This window comes from Durio zibethinus, chromosome 19 (assembly GCF_047325235.1).
Source record: "Durio zibethinus cultivar Kanyao isolate XHJ-2024 chromosome 19, ASM4732523v1, whole genome shotgun sequence".
Lineage (NCBI taxonomy): Eukaryota > Viridiplantae > Streptophyta > Magnoliopsida > Malvales > Malvaceae > Durio > Durio zibethinus.
In genome coordinates, this window is record NC_143180.1 from 10,059,373 (window position 1) to 10,086,443 (window position 27,071).

General features: G+C 29.8%; 2 protein-coding genes across 7 annotated transcripts; both read right to left on the minus strand.

Moving 5' to 3' along the window:
• Window positions 1–295: 295 nt before the first annotated feature.
• Window positions 296–11,798, minus strand: LOC111310404 (P-loop containing nucleoside triphosphate hydrolases superfamily protein). 5 transcript variants are annotated; one of them, XM_022909837.2, is made up of 19 exons: window positions 11,555–11,798; window positions 11,153–11,298; window positions 10,908–11,054; window positions 9,969–10,059; window positions 9,744–9,862; window positions 9,195–9,385; window positions 8,890–9,100; window positions 7,667–7,904; window positions 7,117–7,571; window positions 6,823–6,949; window positions 6,083–6,285; window positions 5,575–5,930; window positions 5,185–5,281; window positions 4,885–5,103; window positions 3,938–4,177; window positions 2,482–2,691; window positions 1,841–2,110; window positions 1,129–1,332; window positions 296–903 (listed from the first exon to the last, which is right to left on the minus strand). In XM_022909837.2, the coding sequence occupies exons 2-19, from the start codon at window positions 11,285–11,287 to the stop codon at window positions 739–741; spliced, it is 3,678 nt and encodes a 1,225-aa protein (XP_022765572.1). In that variant the 5' UTR covers window positions 11,288–11,298; window positions 11,555–11,798; the 3' UTR covers window positions 296–738. The 5 variants fall into 5 exon arrangements, with proteins under 5 accessions (XP_022765572.1, XP_022765573.1, XP_022765571.1 ...); XM_022909838.2 differs by having other exon boundaries at window positions 6,083–6,282; window positions 11,153–11,303; XM_022909836.2 differs by having other exon boundaries at window positions 11,153–11,303.
• A 2,516-nt stretch (window positions 11,799–14,314) lies between these two features.
• Window positions 14,315–18,736, minus strand: LOC111310406 (nudix hydrolase 26, chloroplastic-like). 2 transcript variants are annotated; one of them, XM_022909843.2, is made up of 6 exons: window positions 18,491–18,736; window positions 18,341–18,391; window positions 17,662–17,754; window positions 15,336–15,430; window positions 14,642–14,760; window positions 14,315–14,543 (listed from the first exon to the last, which is right to left on the minus strand). In XM_022909843.2, exons 1-6 carry the CDS (start codon window positions 18,707–18,709, stop codon window positions 14,452–14,454), a joined length of 669 nt encoding a protein of 222 aa, XP_022765578.2. In that variant the 5' UTR covers window positions 18,710–18,736; the 3' UTR covers window positions 14,315–14,451. The 2 variants fall into 2 exon arrangements, with proteins under 2 accessions (XP_022765578.2, XP_022765579.2); XM_022909844.2 differs by having other exon boundaries at window positions 14,646–14,760; window positions 18,491–18,730.
• Window positions 18,737–27,071: the final 8,335 nt, after the last annotated feature.

The window sequence follows — 27,071 nt, forward strand, 5'->3', positions numbered from 1 at the left end:
GATTATTTATTTTTCTTATTTATTAAAAATATACAAAAATATTATCGAATACTGTTTTCAACATTTTTATTGCATTTTGGTACTAATTTTGCAAACACTATTTTAACTTTTCTTTGCAGCATTTTTAAAACAGCTTTACTCTAATAATAACACTTTTTATAAAAACTTCAATCAAACTGGACTCAAAAATCAATTTTTTTTTTAATTTTTAATATATATTTTTAAGATGCAATTTTTAAAATTAAATGATTAAAAAAATATAATTTAAAATAAAAGAAAAATAGAGCCTTCTACCTTCTAAATTAATATAACATGTATATATGTTCCATGTTTCCGATGATACTAACAACAAATGAGAGAAAACAAGCCTTGGAACTTCCAATCAAAATCTTTAGGACAATACAGAGCTAAATCAGAAATATTTGGCCTCTTACAAACATAAGCGACTCAACTACAACTACCCGCCAAGCCAACTTACCCAAATAAATAACAATATTTAGCAGCAAAGGAATGATCTGAAAGGTATACACCCAGAAAGTTCAATTTGCATCAACCATCAGTATAAAGGGGGGTCTGACAGACTACAGAGGTAACACTTCATGGATTGATGATCATCCACTTGACTCAAAAGAAAAACACCAAGTCCAAAGTTGGATGTAAGAAACGTTGATCAACTTCGTGTCCATAGTATTGACCTCATTCACCAAACGTTCATCAAATATTCCTTCAAAATGACAATCAGGCTTCCGCAAGCCTCCGCATCTTCTTCTTTAGTTTGTCCTGCTCCCTGTATCTCTCTTGCCTTTCTTCTCTCCGGCGCTTTCTTAACAACTGCTCATCCTTCGCTCTCTGTGCCTCAACTTCTGTCCTTTTTTGCTCCTCCTTGAGCTTTCGCTTCTTCATCTGCAAATTTGCAGTTGTGAGGATAAAAAAACTTCCAACATTAGCAAAAACATCATTTATAAATGCCTAACTCTACATCAAGAAGGTAAGCAAACGCTTCAGCTCATCAACTTGTTCCTCTCAGTGATTCACCTAGCTCTACATTTCCCTGAGCAAATGACTTATTTGAAATTAAAGGGGTAAAAATAAAAATATGATATTGGGCCAGTATCTAGAATCACGAACCTTATCATTCCTGATCAATTGAAGGTGTTGAACAAGAGCATGAACTTTTCGTTCATGAGGCTCCATAACAACAGCTCTTCTGTCTTCAAGAAGTGGCCGCTCCCGATGAGGTATATTCTTGGGCTTTGATTCAAATGGAAGATCTGCCTGTAATGCCTTAGGAATCACGAAAGGATTGAACTTCCTTGGCTTTCTCTCAATTGGCTGTAACAAAAATACATACAAAATAAAAACAATAAATATAAACAGATTTAAAACCAAGATAAGCCTTTTTTTGGGAGGTGGCAAGAGGTGAAGGAAAGGCATAACATCCAACATAATAATAACCGGTAGAGTAGGAAAATGCTGGTCTAACTTGAATTACTCAGCCAACTCATCCAAAAGCCAACCAAACTATACAGTTTGTCTACTCAAAATGCTAACTGCCCACCCAAATCTTGCACAGAACTGAACTGCTATATAAATACAGAGCAAATTTAGCAAAAAATATGTGAATCTGAAAGACCCCCAAAATCAAACCCAATCCTACCTTAATGACTAAAAAGTCAATGGCATAAATTCAATGTAATCTGAAACTAAAATGACTTAAAGCCCAAACCAACCACAAAGTCAATACCTAAAACAACCCAAACTCCCAATAGCCACCTCTAATCACCAGCCTCATATTTAATAATAGTAATAGTAATAAATAAATTTAAATAAAAAAGAAAACCTTGTAGAGAGAATCCTTGTTAACGGGAATAGGAAGATTGTGTTCTCTCCTCAATTCTGCAACAGTTTTCATCCCTTGCCAGGTCTTTTGACGAGGTTGCAATGAGGTAGTTAATGGATTGTAAAACTGAGGAACTTCAACTTGAGTCCATGCACGCAAAAAGACAATGTCACTCATTAAAATCCGATCCTCAAAGCTGCACCTTGCAATTCCTTCCCTGGGTTGCCCTCCCTTCTTTTTGGGTTGATTACCAATCTCTTCCTTTGCAGCCTAGAAGATGAAACGCCATCAGTTTTCACCATTTTTTTCTTTTTCTTATAGGAGATGGGTTTATTTGGATTGTGTTAAGACAAAACAGAAAAAGCCTGCTTTTTAGCTATGGTCTTGCCAAAGCAAGATCCTAGGAAGAATTGTTATGGATGGATATTCTCCAAATTTTACCACTTATGTTTAGAGCAGCCACTCTCAAAGAAGACTAATGCAAGGCTGGCTTAATTGTCTGCCCTGTACTTTCTTCATTTATTAAAAGAATCCAGTGCAAAGGACGTTCAACTACTCAAAAGTAAATGCAATTGACAGAATCTAGGATGACATAATACAAATGGTCGTATGGATCTCAACTTCTATATGAACAAACATACCTTTTTCACCTGCCCACGGATCCCACTGACAGTTCGAATTGCTGCACCCTCAAAACGAGCTACTTCAAGATCTGAAGTAAACATATCTTTGATGAGGGCTGTTTTCTTGAATATTTTACAGGGGTAACCAACCAACTTAATTTTTTTCACTATCCGTGCTGCATGGTTGAACTGAAGTACATATGCGGTTGCTATGATACGAAATGCTGCCTGGCATGGCAAACAGAAGCTACTTGGTGAGTAGGGAACGCTACAAGATACTAAAGGGAACCAAGGCAAAGAAAAACAGAACACAACAGCAACAAGGGTTTGGAGTTGCCCTAAAAACTCAACCTTACCCAGTCATCCCTTGACCGTAGTCAAGTAAAGGTCCAGAACCATGCTGATTAAAGATTGATTGTCATATAATACCAATAAAGAAATTGAAACACTATTTGAATATCGGAAAGGATGTTTCTTAGGAAGACTAATCATGTAAAATTCCTATAGTAATTCAATGACTACCAAACTACAGATAGAAGGCAGCACCCTAAAGGATTGCATTAGATTAAAAGAATATTGGCTATGCGTATTCAAGGTTAAGTTTGATGGTCATGTACTGAGTGTTCAGTTTGGCAGGCAATCTTTTTCTTTTTTCTTATCTTGGGCTTTCAAGTTTTAGAATTAATACTACTAAAATCCCCTTTATGTGCATAGTAAAAGTCTCTACAGGTGCATGTAATGGATAATGCCTCTTGGCTACACTGTTTTCCCTACTATTTGTCCCTCACAATGTGTCAAACATTCATTGGTTTAATCCTCAATACTTATATAATGCACCAACAAGAAAAGCTCAGAGACATTTATACAAGTATTGAAGACTCATGTCTGGTTAGAATGGACCAGACAGAGGATTTAAGCAGCCTATGTAAGCTCCTAGGTCATGGAAACATCAATTAAAGACTGACTTGAAATTCCCCATCTCATCTAATCTTATGTTTCACAAGAAGAATAGAAATGCATATCATCATTCCCAGAAAATGCAATAACACAACTAGCTCAGTTCTAACACTTTCAATTCAGCAACTAGCATAAAATGTTAAGACCCTTGTCGAAAAATTCATTTGCTAGTTTTACAGAACACACCTCTAATAAAATGACTTTGAGGACACATGTAATTCAGTTAAAGAAAAATATTTAGCTATCTGTACAATAATCTGCCAGAACCAAAAAACCAAATAAATGGGGATATAAGCTTTAATTTCTGATCCATATTCCCATCTTTTACAAGTCAAATTATGTTAATAACTTCAAACACTCTTCTCAATCTAGGAAGGCTATGAAATCCTTAATACTATAGAAGAAAAAAATGTTTATCAGGATCCACATATCACTCATCACCGTCCTCACTTACACCATATTTTTTATGAAGAAAAAACTCTTAATATTAAAAGTACTTAAAATTGAGAAAAGTGACCTGATTGTTTGATAAATTTTGAACAGCAAGCACTCCAGTTTTGGGCGGGGCAAGAGGACCCCAAAACATTGCAAGGCAATGCATATGCTCTGGAGTATACTTGAGCATGCGATGCCTTCCATTTTGGTCCTCAATGGCATAAACAGGGGTGGTCTGATAACGCCTCCATCCAATTGAAACAATTATTGGATCTCTAGTCTTCAGCACTTTCTTGTGCCATCTGTGCCGTTTTAGCCTTGTCTGGAAGAAAAAAATAGAAAAAGGAAAAAGCTCTTAGGGCATATATTTCTTCAATAAGATGAAACAAAAAAACCATTGGAATTCAAAAAAGAACCTCTGCAAATCAGAACACAGTGTAGCTTTTGCTACCAAACTGTTAATCTATAGAACTAAGAATTTATCAACTAAATATACCCTGACTAAGTATCGTCGAATTCTATGATTTGAAAACCACCTTTTAGTCAAATCTATGTTTTACTAGCTCAATAATATTTTAGTCCTAAACTCTATGACCAAAAAGATTACCAATCATTAAGATCCTATTTAAAACCAATTGGCAATAGGTTAGAGACAACTAGAACATGAGACCGCTGCAATCTCTAAACATAATCAATGTGGCATAATACCACTTGAAAGTTAAAACCCTCCCTTCACATGTAAACCCAATGTAAACAACTTAAACAAATGAATCTAATACATTTGTGGAAAATAAATAATGGGTTACATACAACTTGAGCTCTAATACATGAGAGATGGCATACAAGACCTTCCCTACATAAAGCTAGAACTCTAGATTATGAAGTAAAATATCTTCCAATCCATAAGCATAAAAAGGGGACACCTATAGGCAGTTGAAAACTAGAAAACTGCCTAATATATAACAGGGGAGAATAACATTATTCAGCAGTTAAATAGCACAATATTAATAATCTTAAGCATCTTCTAACCTGCATGTATCCAACATTTTCCTCACCAAGACCAATTCCTCCAACCAAAATGGGATGGCAGGGATCAAAATACTCAGCCATTTCAAAAGGAACATCATGAACTTCCAATCTTAGATACATCCCAGTGCGGAAGCCCTCAATTTCCAATCGGGTAGCCTCATCAAGATCATTGAGTTCAGCTATATTGATTTGTTTCCGGAGTTCAATCTCTTCTTTCAACTGGAAGAACCAAGAAAGATTTACAGCTTAAACCTAATATTAGATTACATATCTGATCAAAAGAAACACCACAAAGTGTACCTTGTCATAATACCCACTGTCATTTGCTTGACTGCGGTGAAATGTTCCCCCATGTTGTATATCAGTTTCCTCTTCTGGTGATTCAGATCCATCATAAGTAAATCAAAGTTAAGGTCACAAAATACATACTATTGGAAGAGAAACCAAAACTAAACTGTTCATACAATGCAAGAATAAAAATCATGCAGTCTGGAGAAGTGCACAAGTGGAAGCACCAATCTCCAGCATAGATGAGAAAATACGGACAGCAACAGCAGGAGAATGGACCAAATTCAAACTTTTCCCACTTGAATCAATAGAATTTACCACCGTCAACAGGAAGCCAAGCAGGCATAAAATAAGTTAGAATATAAGAGGCTATATTCAAAATAGTTTAACTAAAAAGGATATTGAGCATCAAATTTTGCACGGAGAGCTAGCTTTTTTAACCTCCGCTCCTCTATTGCATCATCATCTTCCTTGTGGATTGCACCATTACTAGAATCATCATTCTGATGGCTCTCATACTTCTCACCAGTTTCTAAATCTTCAAAGTCACCATTCACATCATCATCTTCTTCTTCTTCAGTTTTAGCTTCTGACATTTGATTTCTAAGGGCACCTTTAGACCAATCACCTGTGACAAAACGATCACGAACACTCTCATATACATCTTCCTCTTTCCAGTTCTTAAGTTCTAAAGATTTTGTGGATTTGGAACAGTCTTCAATGTTGATGTTCCCACCATCTAATCCTTCTTTCAAATTCTGCAATAAAAGAAAACAATATTAATAATAAGAGTGAAGAGAAAATATGTACAAAAATGATGATCAATTAGATGACACACTCAAGAATCTGTAGCATGCAAAAGATTTGAATTTAAAAAACAGTCATGCCACATATTATGTCCAGGACAGACCTTTTTCCCTTCTCCTTTTGGCTTAAAAAATTCATCATCATCACTCTCTTCATTCTGGCTATCACTCTGCACTTCATTAACAGAAGTATTTGATGTTGATGCATGTTTCCCATATACAAGCTGCATGAGATTTATATTCTGTTTCTTAGTTGCCCTTTCCACCAATGATGCTCTCCACTTTGATATGTTTCCCATGCCATCTTCTAAGACATTGTTAAAATTGAGTTTAAAACCAAAAAAAGGACTTGGGGAAAAAGGTCTAACATAACGATTAACCACTTCAGAAATTAAACTGACAGAGACTGATCTAGAGGTGTCCATGGGCTGGGCCCTATTGAGCAGACGTTTGAAAAGCTAAGCTTGAGCCTGGCACAGCCCACCATATAGATAAAGTGTTAGTTTTATGATAATAAACAAGTATTCTTTTATTAATATTTTAATATTAATTAATTAAAATTAAACAATTTTGTTAGTTACCAGTAAAACAATGTTGGGCCCAGCCAGGCTCGGACCTATAAATTTAAGCCCAAGTCTGGCCCAAAGGGGTGAGCCTATGGACTTGGGTGGATAGGCCTACCCTTGGACACCTTTGCTATTATGTACCCAAAATTCATTATATTGCTTTATATACAACACAACTTCCAACAAGCACAGCTTAAAGCATCATGGCTATCAATGATAGAGGCTGCTAATAAAACAACCACCAGCATAAGCATCTACTCTCAAATAAATAACAGTACCATCAGACTTCAGATCATCATTGTCACCATCTGAAAACTCTGAACCTAAAAATGACTGGTTATCTTCATTGCTTCCATCATCTTCATCATCATTATATTCGTCACCTTCATTATCTTCATCTATACCCTGCAATAAAACTACTGTAAGCAAACAGAAGGATTTTCCCACCAATCCTACCTTAATAACACATTGGAGGAAAGGAAAGGATATGATTTCATGGCTCTTCCACCCACCTGTTGTGGAACAAAATTATGGTTCATTCAAAACAAGCAAAAAGAATCAACATTAATTACCTTGAGACTATTATGATCAATGCTGTCACCAAAGATTGCCTTTCTCCTTTTCCTACCATTCTGAAATTCAACCTGTTCTCTAACTAGACCCAGTCGCTCTGATGCATCAGCATTTTCTTCATCAAAATTCCTACCTTCACTTTTCAGCATTGGATCTTCTTGAACACCTTCCTCTTGGTCTGAAGACTTTGGACCATCCAGATCACTTTCAGCACTTTCTTCATCAATCTGAGCAGTATTGTCTTCTCCATCAGACTGGTATTGCTCCAAAGGCTCTATGTCACGAAGTCGCTTTGGTGCTTTGTCAGAATCACTTTTGCAACCTTCAGCATCCAACAAGCTATGAGGATTCTGACTGAAAAGGGAAATTTTACTCTTTTCTAATTTCTCATCAATTGGGTTCTTTATATTCTGAAGTGATTTCACCAAGGCCTCACCAACATCCTGTTCCTTCCCTATGACAACAGAAAGCAATGGATAAGGGATTTATCTAAAGATACCTTTAACAGTACAGAGAAAATTATGAGAACGTGAAAGAGATTATGTAAACCTTTACGTGTTGTTCCCCCTGTTTCATCCACTTTAGAATACTGAACAAAGTGGTCATTAATGTTTATGTAGACCGCATCCTTGTCATACAAAAGATCCCCAAGTCCAGACATAGGGGCATAAAAAAGTTTTTCTTTGTCACGCAATCCCTTCTTTTTTGCAGCTGATGGTAAAGGACAAGGATCAGATAGGCCTGTAACACCAGCTAAGCTAAAATCTCCAACACCAGCAATATGGACCTGATCACAAATTATTTATGAAACTTAAGTGCAGTAAAACTTACGATATTCTCATAGATTGAGACAACAATAAATCACTTTAAAAATTAAAAAAAAAAGTTATTTGTTGTCAACTAGTTACTTTTAATGTCCTTAAAACGGATCTACCAGAAGCAACCAAACAGCAAAAAACCAAGTTTACATCAATTTATTAATGTTCTACAAACAGCGAACATTGCAACTTAATGGAACAAATAAAATGAAAACATGTAAAACAGCTAGATTACCAGCTATGCAGAATGTTTACCAAAGAACTGTTTAAACAATAATCAAGCCCATCCTAATAGCTTCATTTAGGGTGTGCTTGCATGGGTATTTGAAACTTTCAATGAATTTTTTAAATACTTGTAATTTTTGCACAATTTTACAATTAAAGACTATTAGAACTCACTGTCTGGATAATTATTCAAATGAATTTAGATTTCACCCAAAACCCACATAAAATAAATCAACATACCAGTTTGGAGGTTGAGATAATGAAAGAAAATAATCATTTGCACCCCAATCAGTTAACATGATATATAACCCACATAAAGTAGAAGAAAGAAATGAGGAAAAGAACAACAAATTAGTGAACAATAACCAACATGAGCACATGGGAAGCTCAAACTCATACCATTGACTAAAGAAATGGGCTTAGAACAAATTATCCAAAACATATATAAGAGAAATGGGCTTAGAGCAATAAGATTAAAAAATAACATAATAAGAAAGTAAATGGTTATTCTAGCCAAAAAAATAAAAAAAGATGGTGAGGGCTGGTGCAAGTGCAACATCAAGTTTGAGCATAATGGCCATGGAAGAGGCCATTCTTGTAGGGAAAATAGATCATCCTTTAGTGAAAGCCTTAAGCAGAATCTCCATTGGTAAAAGATTTTAAATCTTTAAAAATACCTAACAATAAGCAGCATAGTGATGATTGTTATAAAAGATTCATAAGGCATACCTTAGTTCCTTTTTTCAAATTACAACCTCGCAAATAACCATAAAGTGTGACATTTCTATCACATTTATTATTCATTTGCACTCTGTTGGGAGGAGTAACATCTTCAAAACGATCAATCAACATATAAGGATGAGAAGTTCTCCACGATAAAGGAGGGAACTTCATAACAGAGATAAATCTTGCAAGATTATGAATTTCCCGCTTTGGATACCTGTTAGATAAGGAGGAGAAGAAACAGTAAATCTCACAAAATAAACTTATCAAAGTGAGTGTAGTCAAAATAGAGTTTTAGATAAGATGCTTACTTCCCATGAATGAGACCAGATAAATAAAACAACTTAGCTCCATCATATATTTCTGTCCAGAAACGATGTTTAAGTCGCTGTTTTGTTTTCTTTAGTTTCTTTACATCCTTAAACTTATCAAGGTGAGTGAGAATCCCCATCACCTTTGGAAACCCATGAACTTGCAATATGTTAAGGAATTCAAACGTTTCCTACAAGATACCAAAAAGTAATTAAATTAAAACATATTAAAAAATCCCATTGATTGAAACTTGATATGCTTAGTAGATGCCTGGAGAGGAAAATGAACTTATAGAAAGCAGCTAGCATCATAAAGGAAGCAAGTCCATGGTTATGACAGAATAAAAAGAATGGGAAAAAGGGAAGGCAAGAGGAAAGAATGACCAGCTAGGTAAATGTGACAGCTTAATGAGATGGTTCTCATATGAGGATTCAAAATTGATTTTAAAAAGAGAAGATTTATAGAATAACAATTTCCAGAAAAGCAGATTATCATATTCCAAAAAATTAAAGCTGTGGAAAGCACATCAAACATTTTCAGTATCTCACCATTTCAAAGCCATAACTTCCATCTATGAGAAGCAATGCTAGATCAGCAAACTTCGCAGAATCAATCATGCCATTGATATCATTTGGACACTCAACAAACTGCAGACGCCGTTGCTTGCCTAAAGTGTTCACCAATTGCACATCAGATGAGGACCATCAACTCCACTACTTTTCTAAACCAGATAATGAATATGAACAACTACTAAAACTTAGGGAAACATAAACCTGATACAATGGTAATTGGTCCTCGAACCTCAGGTAAATTATGCTTTGTGTAATGCTTTACAAGGGACTTTATTAGAAGAGACTTTCCAACCTGCCAGCCAATAAAAAGTTCAACAATTATTAACCATACAATCATGGGAAAAGGAATTCTAGATGATACCACCTAGAGTTAATTGTACACACACACACACACACACACACACACAAAATTACTAAGTTTGCAAGCATCTGACAACTAGGCATCAACTGGCATTTGGAACAAAGAATTTCCAAGCTTTTCTAGATTTCAGTTCTAACTTCAGGATTTCTCTACTTGATAACCAAAAATATCATTAATTTCAAATTCAGCATCATAAAATCTACAATTCAGGTGTTATTCTTGCAAATACTATCAAAATTGATAGAAAATTCTCTCTCTATCTCTCATTTTTCTTCACTCTGTCTTTATAACACATGGTCAAGGATGAAAATATGCTATCCTAAATATCTAAGCTCTTTCCAAAACAATGAAATAGCCTCTTATCTACAGTACCAACCCCGTCTATGTGAAAGCCCAAACAAGGAAATTAGGACCTCTTGAAAATTTAGTTTTCACTCCAAAATAATGTTATACACCTCCACTTCTCCTTTTGCAACTATTTTCAATTATATATAGATATTTCCTTGTTCCAGGGTTCCTTGTTCCAGGGTGTTAGCAAAGGACTTTATATGTACTTCTAATTTTCTTTTCCACTCTATGTAACAGGTAACTCTTGTTTGAAAAGCAAACAGAACAACCTCATTTTTTGCCTAGTTCTTATAAGGACAAACCATTTTCAATATCTAAATGACATTAAATTCAAATATTCCTCTGTTCCATGCAAAATAATTTACACTTTTATTTTTCTTTTGTTCCAAACAAATTATAACAAAATATAATATTATTAGTAAGACATATACCTGAGGGGGACCCTGTACCACGACAACAAAGGGAGGTGGTTCGCCATAGGAATGATCCATAATAGGAAGATGAAGCCTACGCTGTTCTTTCTCCACCGCACGTGATTGCAATCGCTTCGCTTTTGCATTGGAACGAAAAGCGAACGCCTAAACCAAAAATAATTTTAGACAAAAAATAAAATTCAAATTGTTAGGTAAAGGAGAACAGCAATCTAATAGAAAGTAAAAAGGAAAAGCAACGGAACCTTAGGGTTTTGTTGCCTCGGGTCGGAGTTTTGATTCTTATTTTTGGCTTTGGCTTTCTTTCTAGCGGAGGCGCCCGATTGGCGAGAGCGGTGAGCCTTGTGCGACTGCTCATCGGCGCCGCTATCCATGGCCATGGCGGATTCTTCTTAACTAATCAATAACAATTAAGCAGACATCAAAACAAGTACTAGTATAGTCGTAATATCCTTTCCTCTGGTTTTATAGAAAATCACCAAATAAATCGAAAATGATTTCAATAAAACATAATTAAAATGTTTCAAAAAAGCTTCCTACCAAAATATTTACTATAGTAAATTCTTGTTAAAATAGGCAAAATTAAACCCCAAATTTTCAAAAAAATAAAATCAACTGGAAATGGAGAGAATTGGAGAGAGTAAAACCTGAGATATCGCCTCCAAACGCTGAAAATTTGTTTTCTTGGGAGCGCAGTCAGATAATAATACTCTATTCTATTCTACAAAGAGAGAAACGGCAAGGGATATATCTATAAAAGCAGTTGCCTATGTCGTTTTAGGGTTTTTTAAGATTGACCAATACTAAGACGCCGGCAGCAGAAGGCCAATGGTGGCAACTACAAAAATTGAGGAGAGGGGTGAGCAGCGGTAGAGTCAGCCAGAGAATAACAAGGCGACAATGAGAGGGTTTGGGGAGGGTTTTAGACTTTGGATAGCCTAATACTACGTCGTTTGGCATAATAACAAACATTTATAAAGGGAGGGAAACTAAATGAGTTGGGCTTCTAATGAACCATTCGGTCAGGATTTTTTTCCCTTCTTCAAGCCCAAAGAACAAATACAAGTTCTAAAAAGTTGTCAATTGCTTCTTTTTTTTTTCACCAAATATACCAATTGTTTAATTCTCAACTTTTTTTTATAAATTTAGTTTACGATATATCTTATTATGTTGCTAATGGAAATTAACAAAATGATTTAATTTGTTAAGTGAACAATTAAAAATACAAAAAAATACTGAATAAACAGATTAATAAATAATCTACTGATGAGATATTTCATACCAAAGAAATCGTTATAATTAACAAAGCCCTGCAAATGTAATTTTTTATTATAATTGAAAAGTTCGTAAACTATTTAATTTATATAAATAAATTTGTGTATTTTTATTATATCCAAATAAGTAATTATCTTTAATTTGTGTAAATATAAATATTTTTTTAAAATAAAAATTAATTTATATTAAGAGTTTATGTAGATATAAATTAAAAATTAAAAATTTATTTGAATACAATTAAAAATTAATAATTTATTTAGATGTAAATTAAAATTTAAAAATTTATTAAATAAAATAATAAAATTTTAAAAAAATTATTATTTTAATTTTTCTCCAAAAAAATTACTCCGTCTGGATTTGTTCAACTTTCAGGATTCCACGACTTTTAATTATTAAAAAATTTTAATTAAATCTCAACTGCTCAAAATTGTCCAAACTTGATTTTTTTTATCTATGAAACTGTTTAAATTTATGATAAATGTAAGCTAACGTAATGGAAATGACGTCTATTGACATCTCACGTAATAGATGGAAGAATCAAAATTAAATTTTATTCAAAATTTAAAAATCAAGGATACTATTATCCTAAATTTTTTAATATTTCAAATTTATTTTACAAAATATTAAATTTAAAATAATATATTTTTATTTTTATTTTAATATAATTTATTAGATAGATTTTTTGTTTTAATAAAAAAACAGATTATAAAATATTAAAATTAAGTTAAAAATTTTAAATTCTTTTAAAAAATTTCATATTATTTTTAATAATTAACTAAAAATTTTTATGTCGATTTAAAAATTAAATAAAAAGCTTCATATAATTTTAAATATTAAGTTAAAATTTTTTATATCATTTTAAAAAATCAAATTATTAATCTATTCATACCTTTTTTCTATTGAAAAAAATTATTTTGAATATATTCTTTATTTAAATTTTATATTTTTAAAAAATTGAAAAAAAAAAAAAAAAAGACAATTAGAATGGTTCTTATCAACACCGATCAGATAAGGTAATAAATTGGGTTATTACAAATAATATTTTTATTTTGTATAAATATAAAATTTTTAATAAAAAAATAGATTCAAAATAAATTTTTTGAGAGAAATTAGATTTTTAAATTAGATTAATAAATTTATTTTTAAAAATGATATGGTAATTTTTACTAAATATTTTAAAACGGTATGAGTTTTTATTTAATTTTTTAAATCGATATAAATTTTCAATTAATTTTTTAAAAGGGATTTTAATTTTTTTAACTTAGTTTTAAATTTAAAACTTATTTTCGATTAAAAATATTATTTAACTGATAAATCATATCATAATTAAAAATAAAAAACTATTTTAAATTTAATATTTTTGAAATATATAAAATCAATAATTTTCTTTAACTATTTTTATTTTTCTTCTTTTTCCTTTTTTCTTCTTTATAAAATAAATTTAAAAAAGAAAATATGAGAAGATATTAATATTTTTAATAAAAAAATCAATTTTTTCGGTAAAAAATATTTTCTACTATGATTTATTAATAAAATAATATTGTAATAGAAAATAGATTTTTTTTTGTTTTTAAAATGATATAGATTATTCTGAAAAATGATTTTAAATTTTTAACTTAATTTTAATTTTTGAAAATTTATTTTCTATTAAAAACAAAAAATTTGACCAATAAGTTATATTACACTAAAAATATAAAAATACTGTGTTAAAATTTAATATTATATAAAATATATCCCAAATATAAAAATTTCGAGACAATAACATACTTAGTCTCTAATTTTTGAGCAAAATTTTTTTTTTTTGGTCTTTCTATATGTTACGTGAGATGTCAATTAAAACCATCTACATAATATCTGCTAACATTTATTCAATTTAAATGGTTTCATAAATGAAAAGATCAAAATTTAAAAACTTTAGATAATTGAGAATTCAATTAAAATTTTTTAAAAATTAAAAATTGAATCAAAATTTAGGAACCATAGATGTTATTAACTAACAAAAGAAAGTATTCTTCTGCGTGCTCTCAAAGATCTATTTATTCATTACTTCTTTTAACTTCGAATTTCCGAACACTGGTAAGAGAAAGAGGATATGGGAAGTGAGTAATCGTATGGCTTGGAAACGAAACAAGTTGAACGTGAATGAAGAATTCCAAAGCAGCCACTCCAAAAATACATACGAGCATTTATTTTAGAATGTAACAATCAAGGCCCTTCTACCAACAAACTGTACTAATCATGCACATTAGAACTGTCTATCCAACTTATTCTATTTGCAGTTTGACAGGAAAAACATTATTGAAGGTAGGGAGCGAAAACTTCCAAAACTTCTTTGTATACATCTTTCTTGAAATCCACAGCCTGCACAAAATGAGAAATGAACACAAACTGTTAAATAGACAACAGAGACAAAGCTAATCTGCCTTTAATTGATGCAAAATGATAAGAGTGAGGAGTACCCACGAGCTCAACTATTTGCTCTGGTGTCATCCATGACCATTCACCAAACTCGGGTTTCTCAGTCCCATCCCCTAGAAGATTGATTTCTTCCTCCTTCCCAGTGAATTTAAGGAGAAACCTGTTTGTAGTAGTAAATTTAAAGAGAAGTTCACGTAGCATGGAAAATCAAAACAAACTGGGACCTTTACAATTATAACCCAAAAACAATAGTTGGACATGTCACTTTTGGAACCAATGCGCATATTAACATTGCAGAATAAACTTTGAAAGCTGTTGAGTAGGAACTTGCTTCTGCTCCCTACCAAAATCCAATTCACGTCCAAATGAAATGAATGGTCTAAGTTCACTGATCAAAAGTTGAGCTGTACAATGGCTATGTAAGACAGACAAAAGACTCACATATTGCTTCTACCATCTACCAAATCCAATTCAAAGGAAAATCAAATGACGGTTCTAAGTTCAATGATCAAAAGTTGAGTTGTGTGATGGCTGTTTAAGACAGACAGAGCAACAGATGCATGTCTCTGTGTGTGTGTATAATTGGGGTTTATTGATGCATAGTTGAGAAACTATACCATGTATCATTTGTTGCCTCAATCTCTACCAACCTAACTCAACCAACTTCAATTTTTGTCTTTGCATCCCATATATATGGCGCAAACTACTTACTTTAAGGCTGATCCAAGCACTCACCACTTTTGAGCTTGACCTTTCCAGTCTGAACCCCATTGATGTTTCAATTTTTCCCTAACTTCTGGTGGGAAGTTGCATGTCAGCCAATAAGGTACCTCCATAACAGAACCAATAAATGGACACATTCCAGGTAAGACATGAATCAGAAAAGAGCAGAATTAGAATGAAATGGAGAAAGTAAATCTCAACAACATATGCAAAGGATTATATTTGGATCACTATAGTAAAACTCATGAACCTAGTAGCCGCCAATTTATAATTTAAATATAAACATGTCAGAGTTGGACTTCCTTGTACATGTGTAACACAACGGAGAAAACCACTAACTTAGATACCACTAAAACATTTTCTCGCTGTTCCTGTACTACTACTAACAAAAGCACGTAAACCCTCAATTTTCTTTTAACTTTATATATAAATATAGAACTTTCAATTGCAGCTGAATCTCTATATATAAGAAAAGAAATAAATACCAATTATTTCAGTCTGTTACAAGTATAATACAAGAATTATCAGCATTTGTTTCCTAGGTAGAGAGCTCCAGCTAAACTTTTCTCCATTGAATCACGGTCTAAGTGAATGTGAATCTATCCAAAAAAAGGTTGATTGTAGGCTATCCTGCCTAGAGTGTAATCGAGCCGAGTCGAGCCGAATAGTGAAAAGCTCGAGTTCGACTCATAACTCGGAGCTCGATACTCGGCTCGGGCTCGATACTCGGCTTGAGCTCGGTCGAGTTTTATTTTTCAAGCTCGAGCTCGATTCGTGATCAAATTCGAGCTACTCGAGCTCGCTCGATTAAGCTCGATTAATATGTAAAAATAAGCTCGATTCGTATACTCGACAAGAGTTCGATTATTCATGCTCGAACTCGAACTCGAACTCGGACTCGAAATATTTTATTAATTAAAATAATAAAAATATATTTAAATATAAAAACTCGATTAGGCTCGTGAGCTACTCGAGTCGGATATAAGAATACTCGAATTCGGCTCGATCGATAAGTCGAGCTACTCGAGCTCGAGCTCAACTCGATAATAATCGAACCGAATTCGAGTTTTCTTCAAATCAAACCCAAGTAGCTTACGAGTACTAATGTATCATTTACACCCCTAATCCTGCCTATCAAACAATTCATACCCACCCCCTTTTTTTGTAGCTGTACTTTACGGTTTTACTATCACCAGTTAAGTCACACCTTAGCCTAGCATCATTGGGTTCCAAAGAACAAGTGTAATGTAAAAATAAGAAAATAGAATGATGATAGGAGCACTGACATAACCCAACGGGTCAATAACTTAAATATAAGAAAACAAATAATCCATATTTGATGTTTGAAATATCTTTGCACTATTTCATTATAAACAATTAGCTCTTAGAGCAAAAAGCCTTACCCCATTCCATTCCATTCCAAACCAATTAGCATTTAGAAAGACAGCTTGTCAAAATTTGGGTGTCAGAAAATCCAGCATTACTAACCCATCATATAGCTGATTAACTGTCAAGATGATCATATGACCTTTGGAGTATGCATACACAGAAGTTTTCTCATTTTTTCAATTTGAAATGCGTTTTCAAACATCAATTCCAGGAGCAAACATTCATTATCATTGATGCACTAGAGAAAAGGCCCACATAGACATTTAGGTTTCAAAGCTTATTAGTTCAGAAGCAACTGTTAAAAACATGTGGATAAAGAATAATGGTAAACAAAATCACTCCCCATATCAGACAGTCAAATTAATAGAATAGGGCACAATATTGAAGTATCTAGTCTACAAAATCCAAGCTCACCCCAATAAGCTGTTAGAAATATACGACATTCAATCTATAGTAATATATAAAAGACTTCCGATTTTGTTTGGTATCAAAAGTCAATTTCCGTAAATAAGTAAACATATAATAAAAGAACATACACTACTATAGGTATATTGGTTTGGATCCACATCTTTTTAAAGTCACATTTAAGCCTATTTTTCTCCAATCTAAGAACAGGTACATTGAGTCCTATCTTTAATATTTTTCAGAAAATTATAAATTCTTTTAACATTTATCTGTGGTAAAATTATTCATTTATCTCACCCACATAGGGATGCGGGTGTGCAAAGGACCAGTACGTGGAAGATCAAATTAATTAAAACATTCGGATTTATGTTCTCAAATTCCTAATTCTTTCCTAGAAGAAAATGCAATCTAGAGGCACTTGTCCCCACCCCCACACCGTAGCATGTGTTCAGTAGCCTCTTCCACTAGTAACACCAGCAGGATAAAAGAAAATATCAATGCAATTCTTGAGAAGAAAAAAAATAAAGGATGTCTTATGAGAAACCTCTGCAAGAATTTCAGCTGAGCTAACACCTGTTTCTTCCTTTAATTCTCTGAGGGCCGCAACTTTTGGATCTTCACTGTCATCAATCCCACCCTGTGCATCACTAAATCTCATGTAATGCAAATTTGAGTAAAATTTTATATTCGTAAAACAGCTCCTATTGCAATAGAAGTTTCAAACTGTAGATAACTGCATGATATAGCTCTGTTATTCAAAAGAAACAACTTGTAAATTAGTGGAGCTCCAGACTGGAGGCAGCCGAGAATGTTATTCAAAAGGATAAAAATTGATGGCGAAGGAAAAGGAGCTAATTAAAAAAGATTTGAATGATTATGAGATAGACAATGAGACAAAGCTAAGATGAGAGAGAGCTTAGTATTCATTTTGAATACAGGAAATGTAAACTAAATAAGCTTTATCACAATCTAATAAATTCTCCCTAGGAATCCATTGAAAGAAAGTGACTTTTCCCTTTCTTTCCTACCGAAATGGAGGATTAGAAACTTGAGCTTTTAAAGGGAAATAGAGGAGTGTTGACAATGCCTCCTTTGCGTCCAAACGATTTTTTTTTATTAATAAATTAACAAAACTGCTCTCATGGACGAAATCAAAGCCAGTTCTGTTAACTGGAAATCATGTCAGAAAGATAAACAATTATAAAGAAACAAAATCAAGGAACCTGTGGCATTTGCCAAGCGATGGCAATATCTAGTCTCGATGCAGAAAAAATCTACAGAATGGAACAAAAACAAAGGAAAAATGTCAGATGAATAAATTCATTATATAATATAAAACCAATTGAGAGGAAAAACTGAAGGTAATAAAAGACCTTTCTGGAGGAATTGATGAGACAAATGCCTACATTTCTCCTGTAACCTTGAGGAGGAGCTTCCATGGAGGATGATGAACGGCAAGTGCAGGAGAATGGAGTTTGAGGCTTCCGATGGATGGGAAATTTAGAAGAATAAGAACAAATGGGCTTGGAATGGACGAAAAGAAGGGCACGATGGGGAGGGGAATAAAGGAAAAGGGACCGGCATAAAGCCATTCACAATTGCTTAAATGGCTTTTTCAGCCTCCTTTTCAACACCAAAACCCAACTATATTGGTTTTCACACATAAAAATTAACCAGGGGTATAAATCAAGTTTTATATTTAACGACCATATGATGCAATGAGTAATTTTGTTTTTTTTTTTAACATGTATAAATATACAAAAATTAGTATTCTTTTTCAAATTGTATTTAAATTTTCATAATTTATATATCCAACTAAGATGTTACAAAATTTTAAATTTTTAAAAAAAAAACTAAAGAGTAACAAAATTCTAAATATATATATATATATTAAACAATATATTTTAGAAAAAAAATGATAAAAATGAATAAGTTTTTATTATGTAAAACTAAATTTCTTTAATTTTCATCTTTTATCCGAAATAATATTTATGCGCTTGCAAATTTATATAAAATAAATTATAAATTAATTGTTCAAATAATATACATGAATTGATAATTATTATATAAATTAATCTCCAAATTTTTTGCTTTTCATATTCTATTTGCAACTTACATATTTGCTAAAAAAATTAGCTATGTTTGTTTTTTTTTTTTTTTTTGTGTTGTTAAAGATCACGCCTCTATAAAAAAAAAAATGATTTTAGATGTGTAAAATCAAATAAAATTGTTGCGTTTTATACAAACTAAAAATAAATTTATTTGAGACTTTCAAATTAAATTAATTCTATGTCAATGTTTTATATGAATTGAGTGATGGAATCAGGTGTGAAATCACATTAAAACTTTTTTAATTTCAGAACATATTGTAACTTGTATCATATTTTTAAATAGATTTTGAGAACAATATTCATAAAAATTATAAAAAATATAAAAAAAAATCCATTTTCATGTTCATATAAGAAAAAAACATTATTTTTATTTCAATTTTATAAACAGTATTCATTAACTTAATTTCTTTATAATATATATATATATATATATATATATAAAAGCAAATAGTTGATGGTGATGTGCATTGGCTTTGCTACATACAAGCCAGAGGGGGCCATGACCTCTCAATATTATTGAAATCTTGTATTTAGATATGTTTTTAATCTACAAGATTCCTCAAATAGATAAAGATGGCCCCTCAAAAAAAAAAATTTTTTGTGATTAAAAAACTTTAAATTTTAAAATAAAAAAAAATTCAAATCTTAAATCCTAATCAATTTGCAAAATGTATTAATATTTAATAGTTTAATCCTCTTTTAAAAACTACAAAGTAAATAGCTTTATTGTTTTATATAATAAAATAAATTCTTTGATTTTAGTTTTCTTTAAATTATTTTATATATGTTATTAATTTAAATTTTTGCATTAGATAAGGTTAAAAAAACTGGTTAAACATTTATTTTATTATTATAGTATTATAAAAATATTATAATTTCACTTCATTTATGTCTTAGTCCTTAAATAAATATTATTGTACAAAATATTACTTAAAATTTAAAATAATTAATTAATTAATAAAGTTCAAGTTTTGTTTATTATTTTAGATTAACATGTGAAGAAAGATTAAGTTAAAGCGTTTTTTTTTTTTTTTTGTTTTATATTGATTGATCTTTTGTACCTCTTTTGATTTTTATTACTTAAAAAATATTTTTTAATGATAAAACTTATTAAAACAAAATTTCGTAATAAATATGAGAAGAGTTTTATGAAGATAATCTTGTTCTATACATTAAAAAAAAAATTTTATGAAACTTCGACTAAAATGATTTTTTTGCACAATTTTAAATAAAAGAATTTGAGTTTCTTTCATTTTTAATAGTTATATTTTTTTAATAATTGAATTTTTATGTGTATTGTTTATAGGTAGATATATGAAATATAACATCTCACATATGTTTTTGATAACTTTTGATAACATAATAACATATTATACATTAAATAAAAAAATAATTACAGATTTTATTTTATTTTTGGCCCCCTCTAATTAAAAATCTTGAATCCATCACTAGTGATGTGTCAAGAACAATGCATTAATACATAAGTTTAAAGGATTGTAAAAAAGCGTAATTTAAAAGATCTACTTATAATTATATGTTTTGTATTCTTAGATTAAAATAAAATTTATAACTGATTTGGATTAAAAAAATATTTTTAATTTTAGTTATTTTAATCAAAGAGTCAACAAAAGGTACAACACCTATATTGATGTAAATTTGTAAATTGATCTCTTCTTGTAATTTAATAATAAAAAAAGTTATTAACATAACATAACTTAAAATAATATTTTGATCTATTAAAATACTAAAAAAATAAATATTGATACTATTTGACATCATGGTGTTAAAAAATTTCATATTTAATGCATTGTTTCAAATATTTTCACAAAAATTAAAATTTACCTATTTAAAAGAAAACAGTAATGTATATTTTCACTAAACCAACTATTTTAAGTTATAGTTAAATGCAATATTTTTAAAAATACTTTAATTATAAATTATATGTATGGTGTATAAGATTTAAAACTTTGATCATGCTTTTATCTAAATTGAAATTTAAAAAAATATTTTAAAATCGTAAGTTATGAGAAATTTTATCTGATTTAAATTATAATAACATAGTTTGAAAGATTTAAATAAGCCTAATTTTTAAATTTTCAAATATTTTAAAAATCAAATAATTAATTAAATAAGATATTTCATAGAAAGTTAAAATTAAATTGTTATCCTATGTCAAAAATATAAATGATATACATAAACATCTAAGTGGCATACTTTAGCAGTTGTGTTTTTGTGTTAGCATATTACTCTTTCATTTTAATTAAAAATTATTTCTTATATATGAACTAATTTATTTGAAAATAATAAATATTAAAATGTAATAATCTAAATAGTATAAAATGTAAAATATATATTAAATCATAGTGTCTGAATTGTATGGAAAACAACATTAAAGACAAAAAAAAAAGGTATCCCCACAAAAGTAGAACAGTATATATGAGAAGTTCTACGCACTAAAAAAATAATATAAGAAACTTTAAATTATTCAGTGAAAAAAATACAAATTTGAAGTAATTTGTTATTCATTTAAGAAAGACAATTTCATATATATAGCAAATATTTTCTTTAACTTATAAAAAATCATAAATTAGGCATAAATATATACAAGAAATATACCATTCTCTTAATAAAAAATTTCAACACAAAAGAATAAAAAAGCTTGCACTTTTTATCTATCTTAACATGTTTGTATTAAAAAAAATTGTACCTAAGAATATAGGTTTATATAAATAAGCACTTTGATGAACTTTCATGAAAAGAAAAAAAAAAATATATATATATATATATTTTTTTTTGCTTCGTCACTTAGATCCTTAATATACTTCCTTTTTAACCTAATTCACAATCACATAAAGAATATAAAGAAAAGTAATGGATGAATGAAAAATGAAAAGAAATAAATAAATATGAAAGTATAGAAAATAAATATGAGATCTATGAAGGTATAACTATCATTATTGAGATTTTTAAATTTAAAAAAGAGATATATCTATCTAGCTAGTGAAATCTAAATCAACTAAAACAAACTTTTTATATTTAAAATTTATATTAGAATTTAATATGAAATAAATGATTAGGGCAAGATTTTTTAAATAAATAAAATTATTCATTATGAAGATAAATTCATATTTTTAATTTTTAATTTTTTTTAAAAAAAATCTATAGATTGATTTAATTTATAATTGTTATTTGAATAATTTTTTATATTTGAATAAATTTAAGATTTGTAACTAAAATAAGCTATTTTACTTTGTTTTTAAAAGAATTATCTTATATGTCACTTAAAGAAAATATCCACATAAGCATTCATGTGACAGTCTTATCAAATATTGATGTATGTTGTAATATAATATATATATTATATACATATCAATTTAATATATATATATATATATTATATTTCAATTTTAAATTATATTAGTGTGTAGCCCCATTATGCTGAGGTTAAAAATTTTTCACTTCTTAAATGGTGCATTTTGCACCTTTATGAATAATTCATTTTTTTTTTCATTTTCCACCTTTTCCTCTCTCTCTCTCTCTAATATTCCCTCTCTTTCTCTAATACTAAAAGCTTTTTTTCTAACCAATCAACCAAAATTCATTATAAACTTAGATTCTGATAGTTTTTGTAGGCACTGCCATGCCTTCTACCATAGGTTGTCATTCCTCGTCATTGATTTCTTACCAAAAGTCACAGAAATTTTTCTCTTTTACTTTTCATTTCACTTTTCCAACTAGTTTTTCCAAAAACCCAATAAATTGTCTTAAATCTTGACCTAAAATCCATTGTCTTCCTTCCCTAAAAAAATTCATCTTTTCCATTCAAAATGCCTCAACTCTTAGTATGTTCTTTCTCTAAACCCTACCTCCTCATCACCAAATTAAATGCCTTTGAAACCTTCTACCGAAGCCTTAAATCAAAACCCTTTATTGATTTTTTCATTTTTTTTTCTATGCTTTGTGTAGCTTCCTCTTAATGAAATATGATGTTGTTTTTTCATAATTTTTGCATTGGTCGCAAGTTTTTTTTTGTGCAAATCTGGTTTTTTCTATATCTGATTTATAGATTTGATTTTTTTTTTGTTTGATGAGGATGATCTTTTTTCTTTATTGTTTTCCTTTGCTTTTTTACTTTTTGGGTAGGTGGTAGGATTTTTTTTTTCTTTTGTAGATTTGGATTTTTTTGGATTTGATTTGCAGATTTTTTTATTTTTTTAATTTGCAATATTTTGATTTTTTAGTATTTATATTTTAATTTTAATTAAAAGATGAAATAATAATTTTATAATATTAAAAGGGTAAAATGGTACTTGTGCTAAAATGATAGGTTTAAAAAAAAATTCGTTTGGTTCGTGAAAGCTTAAATTTTAGTAGAAAATATGATCCATAAGAAAGTGTGATTTTTCATGACATCTTGTTTTTAAATTCTTGTGTTTGGTTGATAAGAATGTGAGATTACTTAATCTTATATTTTTATTATAATGTCTTTCCTTACATAACGAAAACATTTATTTTTAATAAAATAAGTATCAAATAATGCAGTATCAATGATAAATTATTTGTGTTTTTAAAGAAAGGAATGCAGTAATTGACTAAATATAAAAAATAATTATATTAATCAATTACTATATTATAAAATAATGCAACACAATAATTGATGGTAAACAAACAATTACATTTATCAAATATTGCGTTAAACACCAATGCAACACAGTATTTGATTTTTTTTTTTTAAAATGACAATATAAATTCATGCGTTATGAAAGAAGTTTTTGATTGTTTGAAAAGAAATCCATCTATAATTGTGTTTATAACCAATTCAATGTAGTAATTGATGGATTTAAAATTGTAACAAATCATCAATTATAGCATTTTGTAATAAATTAATGCAATATTTGATTTGTCCCTTAGACAAAAAATGTTTATCAATTATTGTGTTTAATTGATTATATACGTTGTACTTGATAAAATTTTTTTCAATTGAAAAATATTTGATTATTCAAATATTGACAAATTAAATAACATGTATTAGATGCAATGTATCATAAATATAATAAAATTTTGAATCAAATAAAATGTATCACAAATTAAATAAAATGTATGAGATACATTGATCAATTATGAATCAAATAAAATGTATAAGATACATTAATCAATTCAAAATCAAATTCAATAAAAGTATGAATCAAATATGATACAATGTATGAGAAAAATAACATACATTATATTAGATATAATTAATCAATTATTGTGTTATACACTAAAGTAATGCAATATTTGATTGTTTAAAATGTATATATATTGACCATTTATTGCTTTACAAATATATTATTGTAGCATTTGATAATTTGAAAAATTATAATTACCAATTACTGCATTTGTTAGCATATAAATGTAGTAATCGAACTGTTTATTTAGTAAAAAAACAAAACAAACCCTACCCACTTTTGTTTCACCTTATCTAAGCCATTTTTACCCTAAAACCCATCTAAAAATCCCTAAGCCACATTAACCATCATCATAGCTGCCCTTACCACATCCTAGTCGCCCTTACCACCGTCACCATCATAATCATCATGTCTCATCGATTAAGGTAAAAATGAGCTATTCTTTTTTTTTTTTAAAACTAATTCTCATAAAGATTGTACAATCTTTTTTACTTTTTCATGATGTTAATTGAATAATGTGTAAAGGTAAAGTCTCTTTCAACATATAAGTTATATTACGCCTTTCATTGTGGTCAAATCATGACAATAACACTAAGTCCAAAGGAAAAAGAATTTTAGTTTTTTGATAATGTGTCAAAATCTAATTACATGAGTTATATTTCAACGTATTCAAATTTAGACATTTACATATATCATTTTAGTTTCATCCAAGGAATAGTTTTTTTTTTTTCCTTTTTAGTTACAATCTATTATATATATTTTTATCATTTTGTCATGTGACAATGAGCCAACAAACTAAAAGGTCTTTGGAGAGAATTTATATATTTATATGTTGTAATTTATTATTATAAAAATAAATACCAATTACATATCTTAAGAATGATTTAAAGCATGTGGATACTTGTATAATGATATACATAATATTTTATTGATATTATGAATATCACATGTATAAGTTTTAAGCTATTCTTGTAAGTAATTTGCTTGGTGATATGTTAATGTAATTTTAATTTAACTTTTATATAGATTTGTTGATATTATGACTTTTGAAGAACATATGTCATTCTCTCTCGAACATGTTGACACATTCTCGTAAAAAAAAAGGAAAAGTTAGGGGATGTGGTATGTTAGTTAAAGGCTGAAAATAAAATGCATGTTGACTTTAATACAGATGGGTAACCTGTGCTAGATGGTGTAGCAAAGATGGCTAGTAATATTAGAGATTTCATTCGATAAACAATATCCATTTACTACCAAAGTTAGAGGAAGGTTATAGATTATTCAAAGGAGCATATATGAGATTTAGTTGTGCTAAGTTATAATATTAAATTACAAACTTTTTGATTTGAATGTGTATTGTTTATTGAATGCAAGTATGGTCATTATTGACATACTTGTATTTAATCTTTTAAGAATGCTTTAACATCTTATCTTAGTATAAAAAATTTGTTTTGCAATCTACTGAATTGAAATTCATAGACTTTAAAAGCATATTGACAACAAAATATATTCTACAATTTGCTGACAATACTGAATTGTTGACTTATTTCTCATCACCATATTTAGATGTTATCAATGATGAAGAGTGGATGAATATTGTATTAGCTCTTCTATCAAATGAATTTAGCATATGCATATCAGTCTTCTTTTATTTTTATAATACATTATTTTTGGTGAGATCTTTATTATGTTGTTATTGAATTTTTTATTTTTTTTCAAAAAATAAAAGAAGTCCAAAAGTAAATATGGGCCTAAAAATTTTATCACCATCAAACATCGAAAAAGGGATATGTAAATATCAAGTATGAGCTTGTAAGTATTTTTTTACCATTTATTATATTCTTGGTTTTCTATTATAATTAAATTGGCTACTTATATTTTAATACTGGTGGTAGCACCTAATATATAGTGTTTTTATATGTAAAAAATGGAGCTAAATTTTAAATTTTGGATGATTTTTGGTGCTTTTCATGTTATTTTCATAATTTTAGGTTTTCAAGCTCATAGATATCATTTTCATACAAGCCATGCATATAAGCATATAAGGAGCAATTTTGGCCTAATCTTGGAACTCATAGCCAAACCACCTTAATCCACATTTATAGAGTTTCAATTGCACATGGACTTTCCTATGATGTATTTGACCACCTTCATTCCAAGAAGGAATGCATGCAAATCCAAGTTCACTTGGACTCCATCATGTTTGGCCAAAGAGAAATTTGATCCAAGCATGACTATTTTGCTTAGCTATGAAGCAATTGTGTAGTATAAGGGCTTTATACATTTAGGCATGGAAAAAGGAAGTAACTTGCAAAAGCATGAATTCTACAAGCATTATTATATTCGGCCAAGACTCTAAAAGAGCCTTCATACAATTTTCACCATAATAAAGGCTAGGTACATTAGGCCAAGAATGGTTTTGCTTATGATAGGCTTTTTAGCTCATCTAATAAAGAGTCTTGCTAAAGGAAAGAATTTGTAAGATAACTATCAAGATAATTGAAGAAAAATAAAATTATTCTTGAAATTCCAAGCCTTAGCCGAATCTAAAAGGGGAAAATTCATCAAAATTTATCAAGCATTGATTAATAGGCCAAGATTGCATCTCCAAAGTCGCATTTAGCCAAGGTAACTCAAGCTTAAAAAGACAACATTCGACCAACCTCCATGAAGAT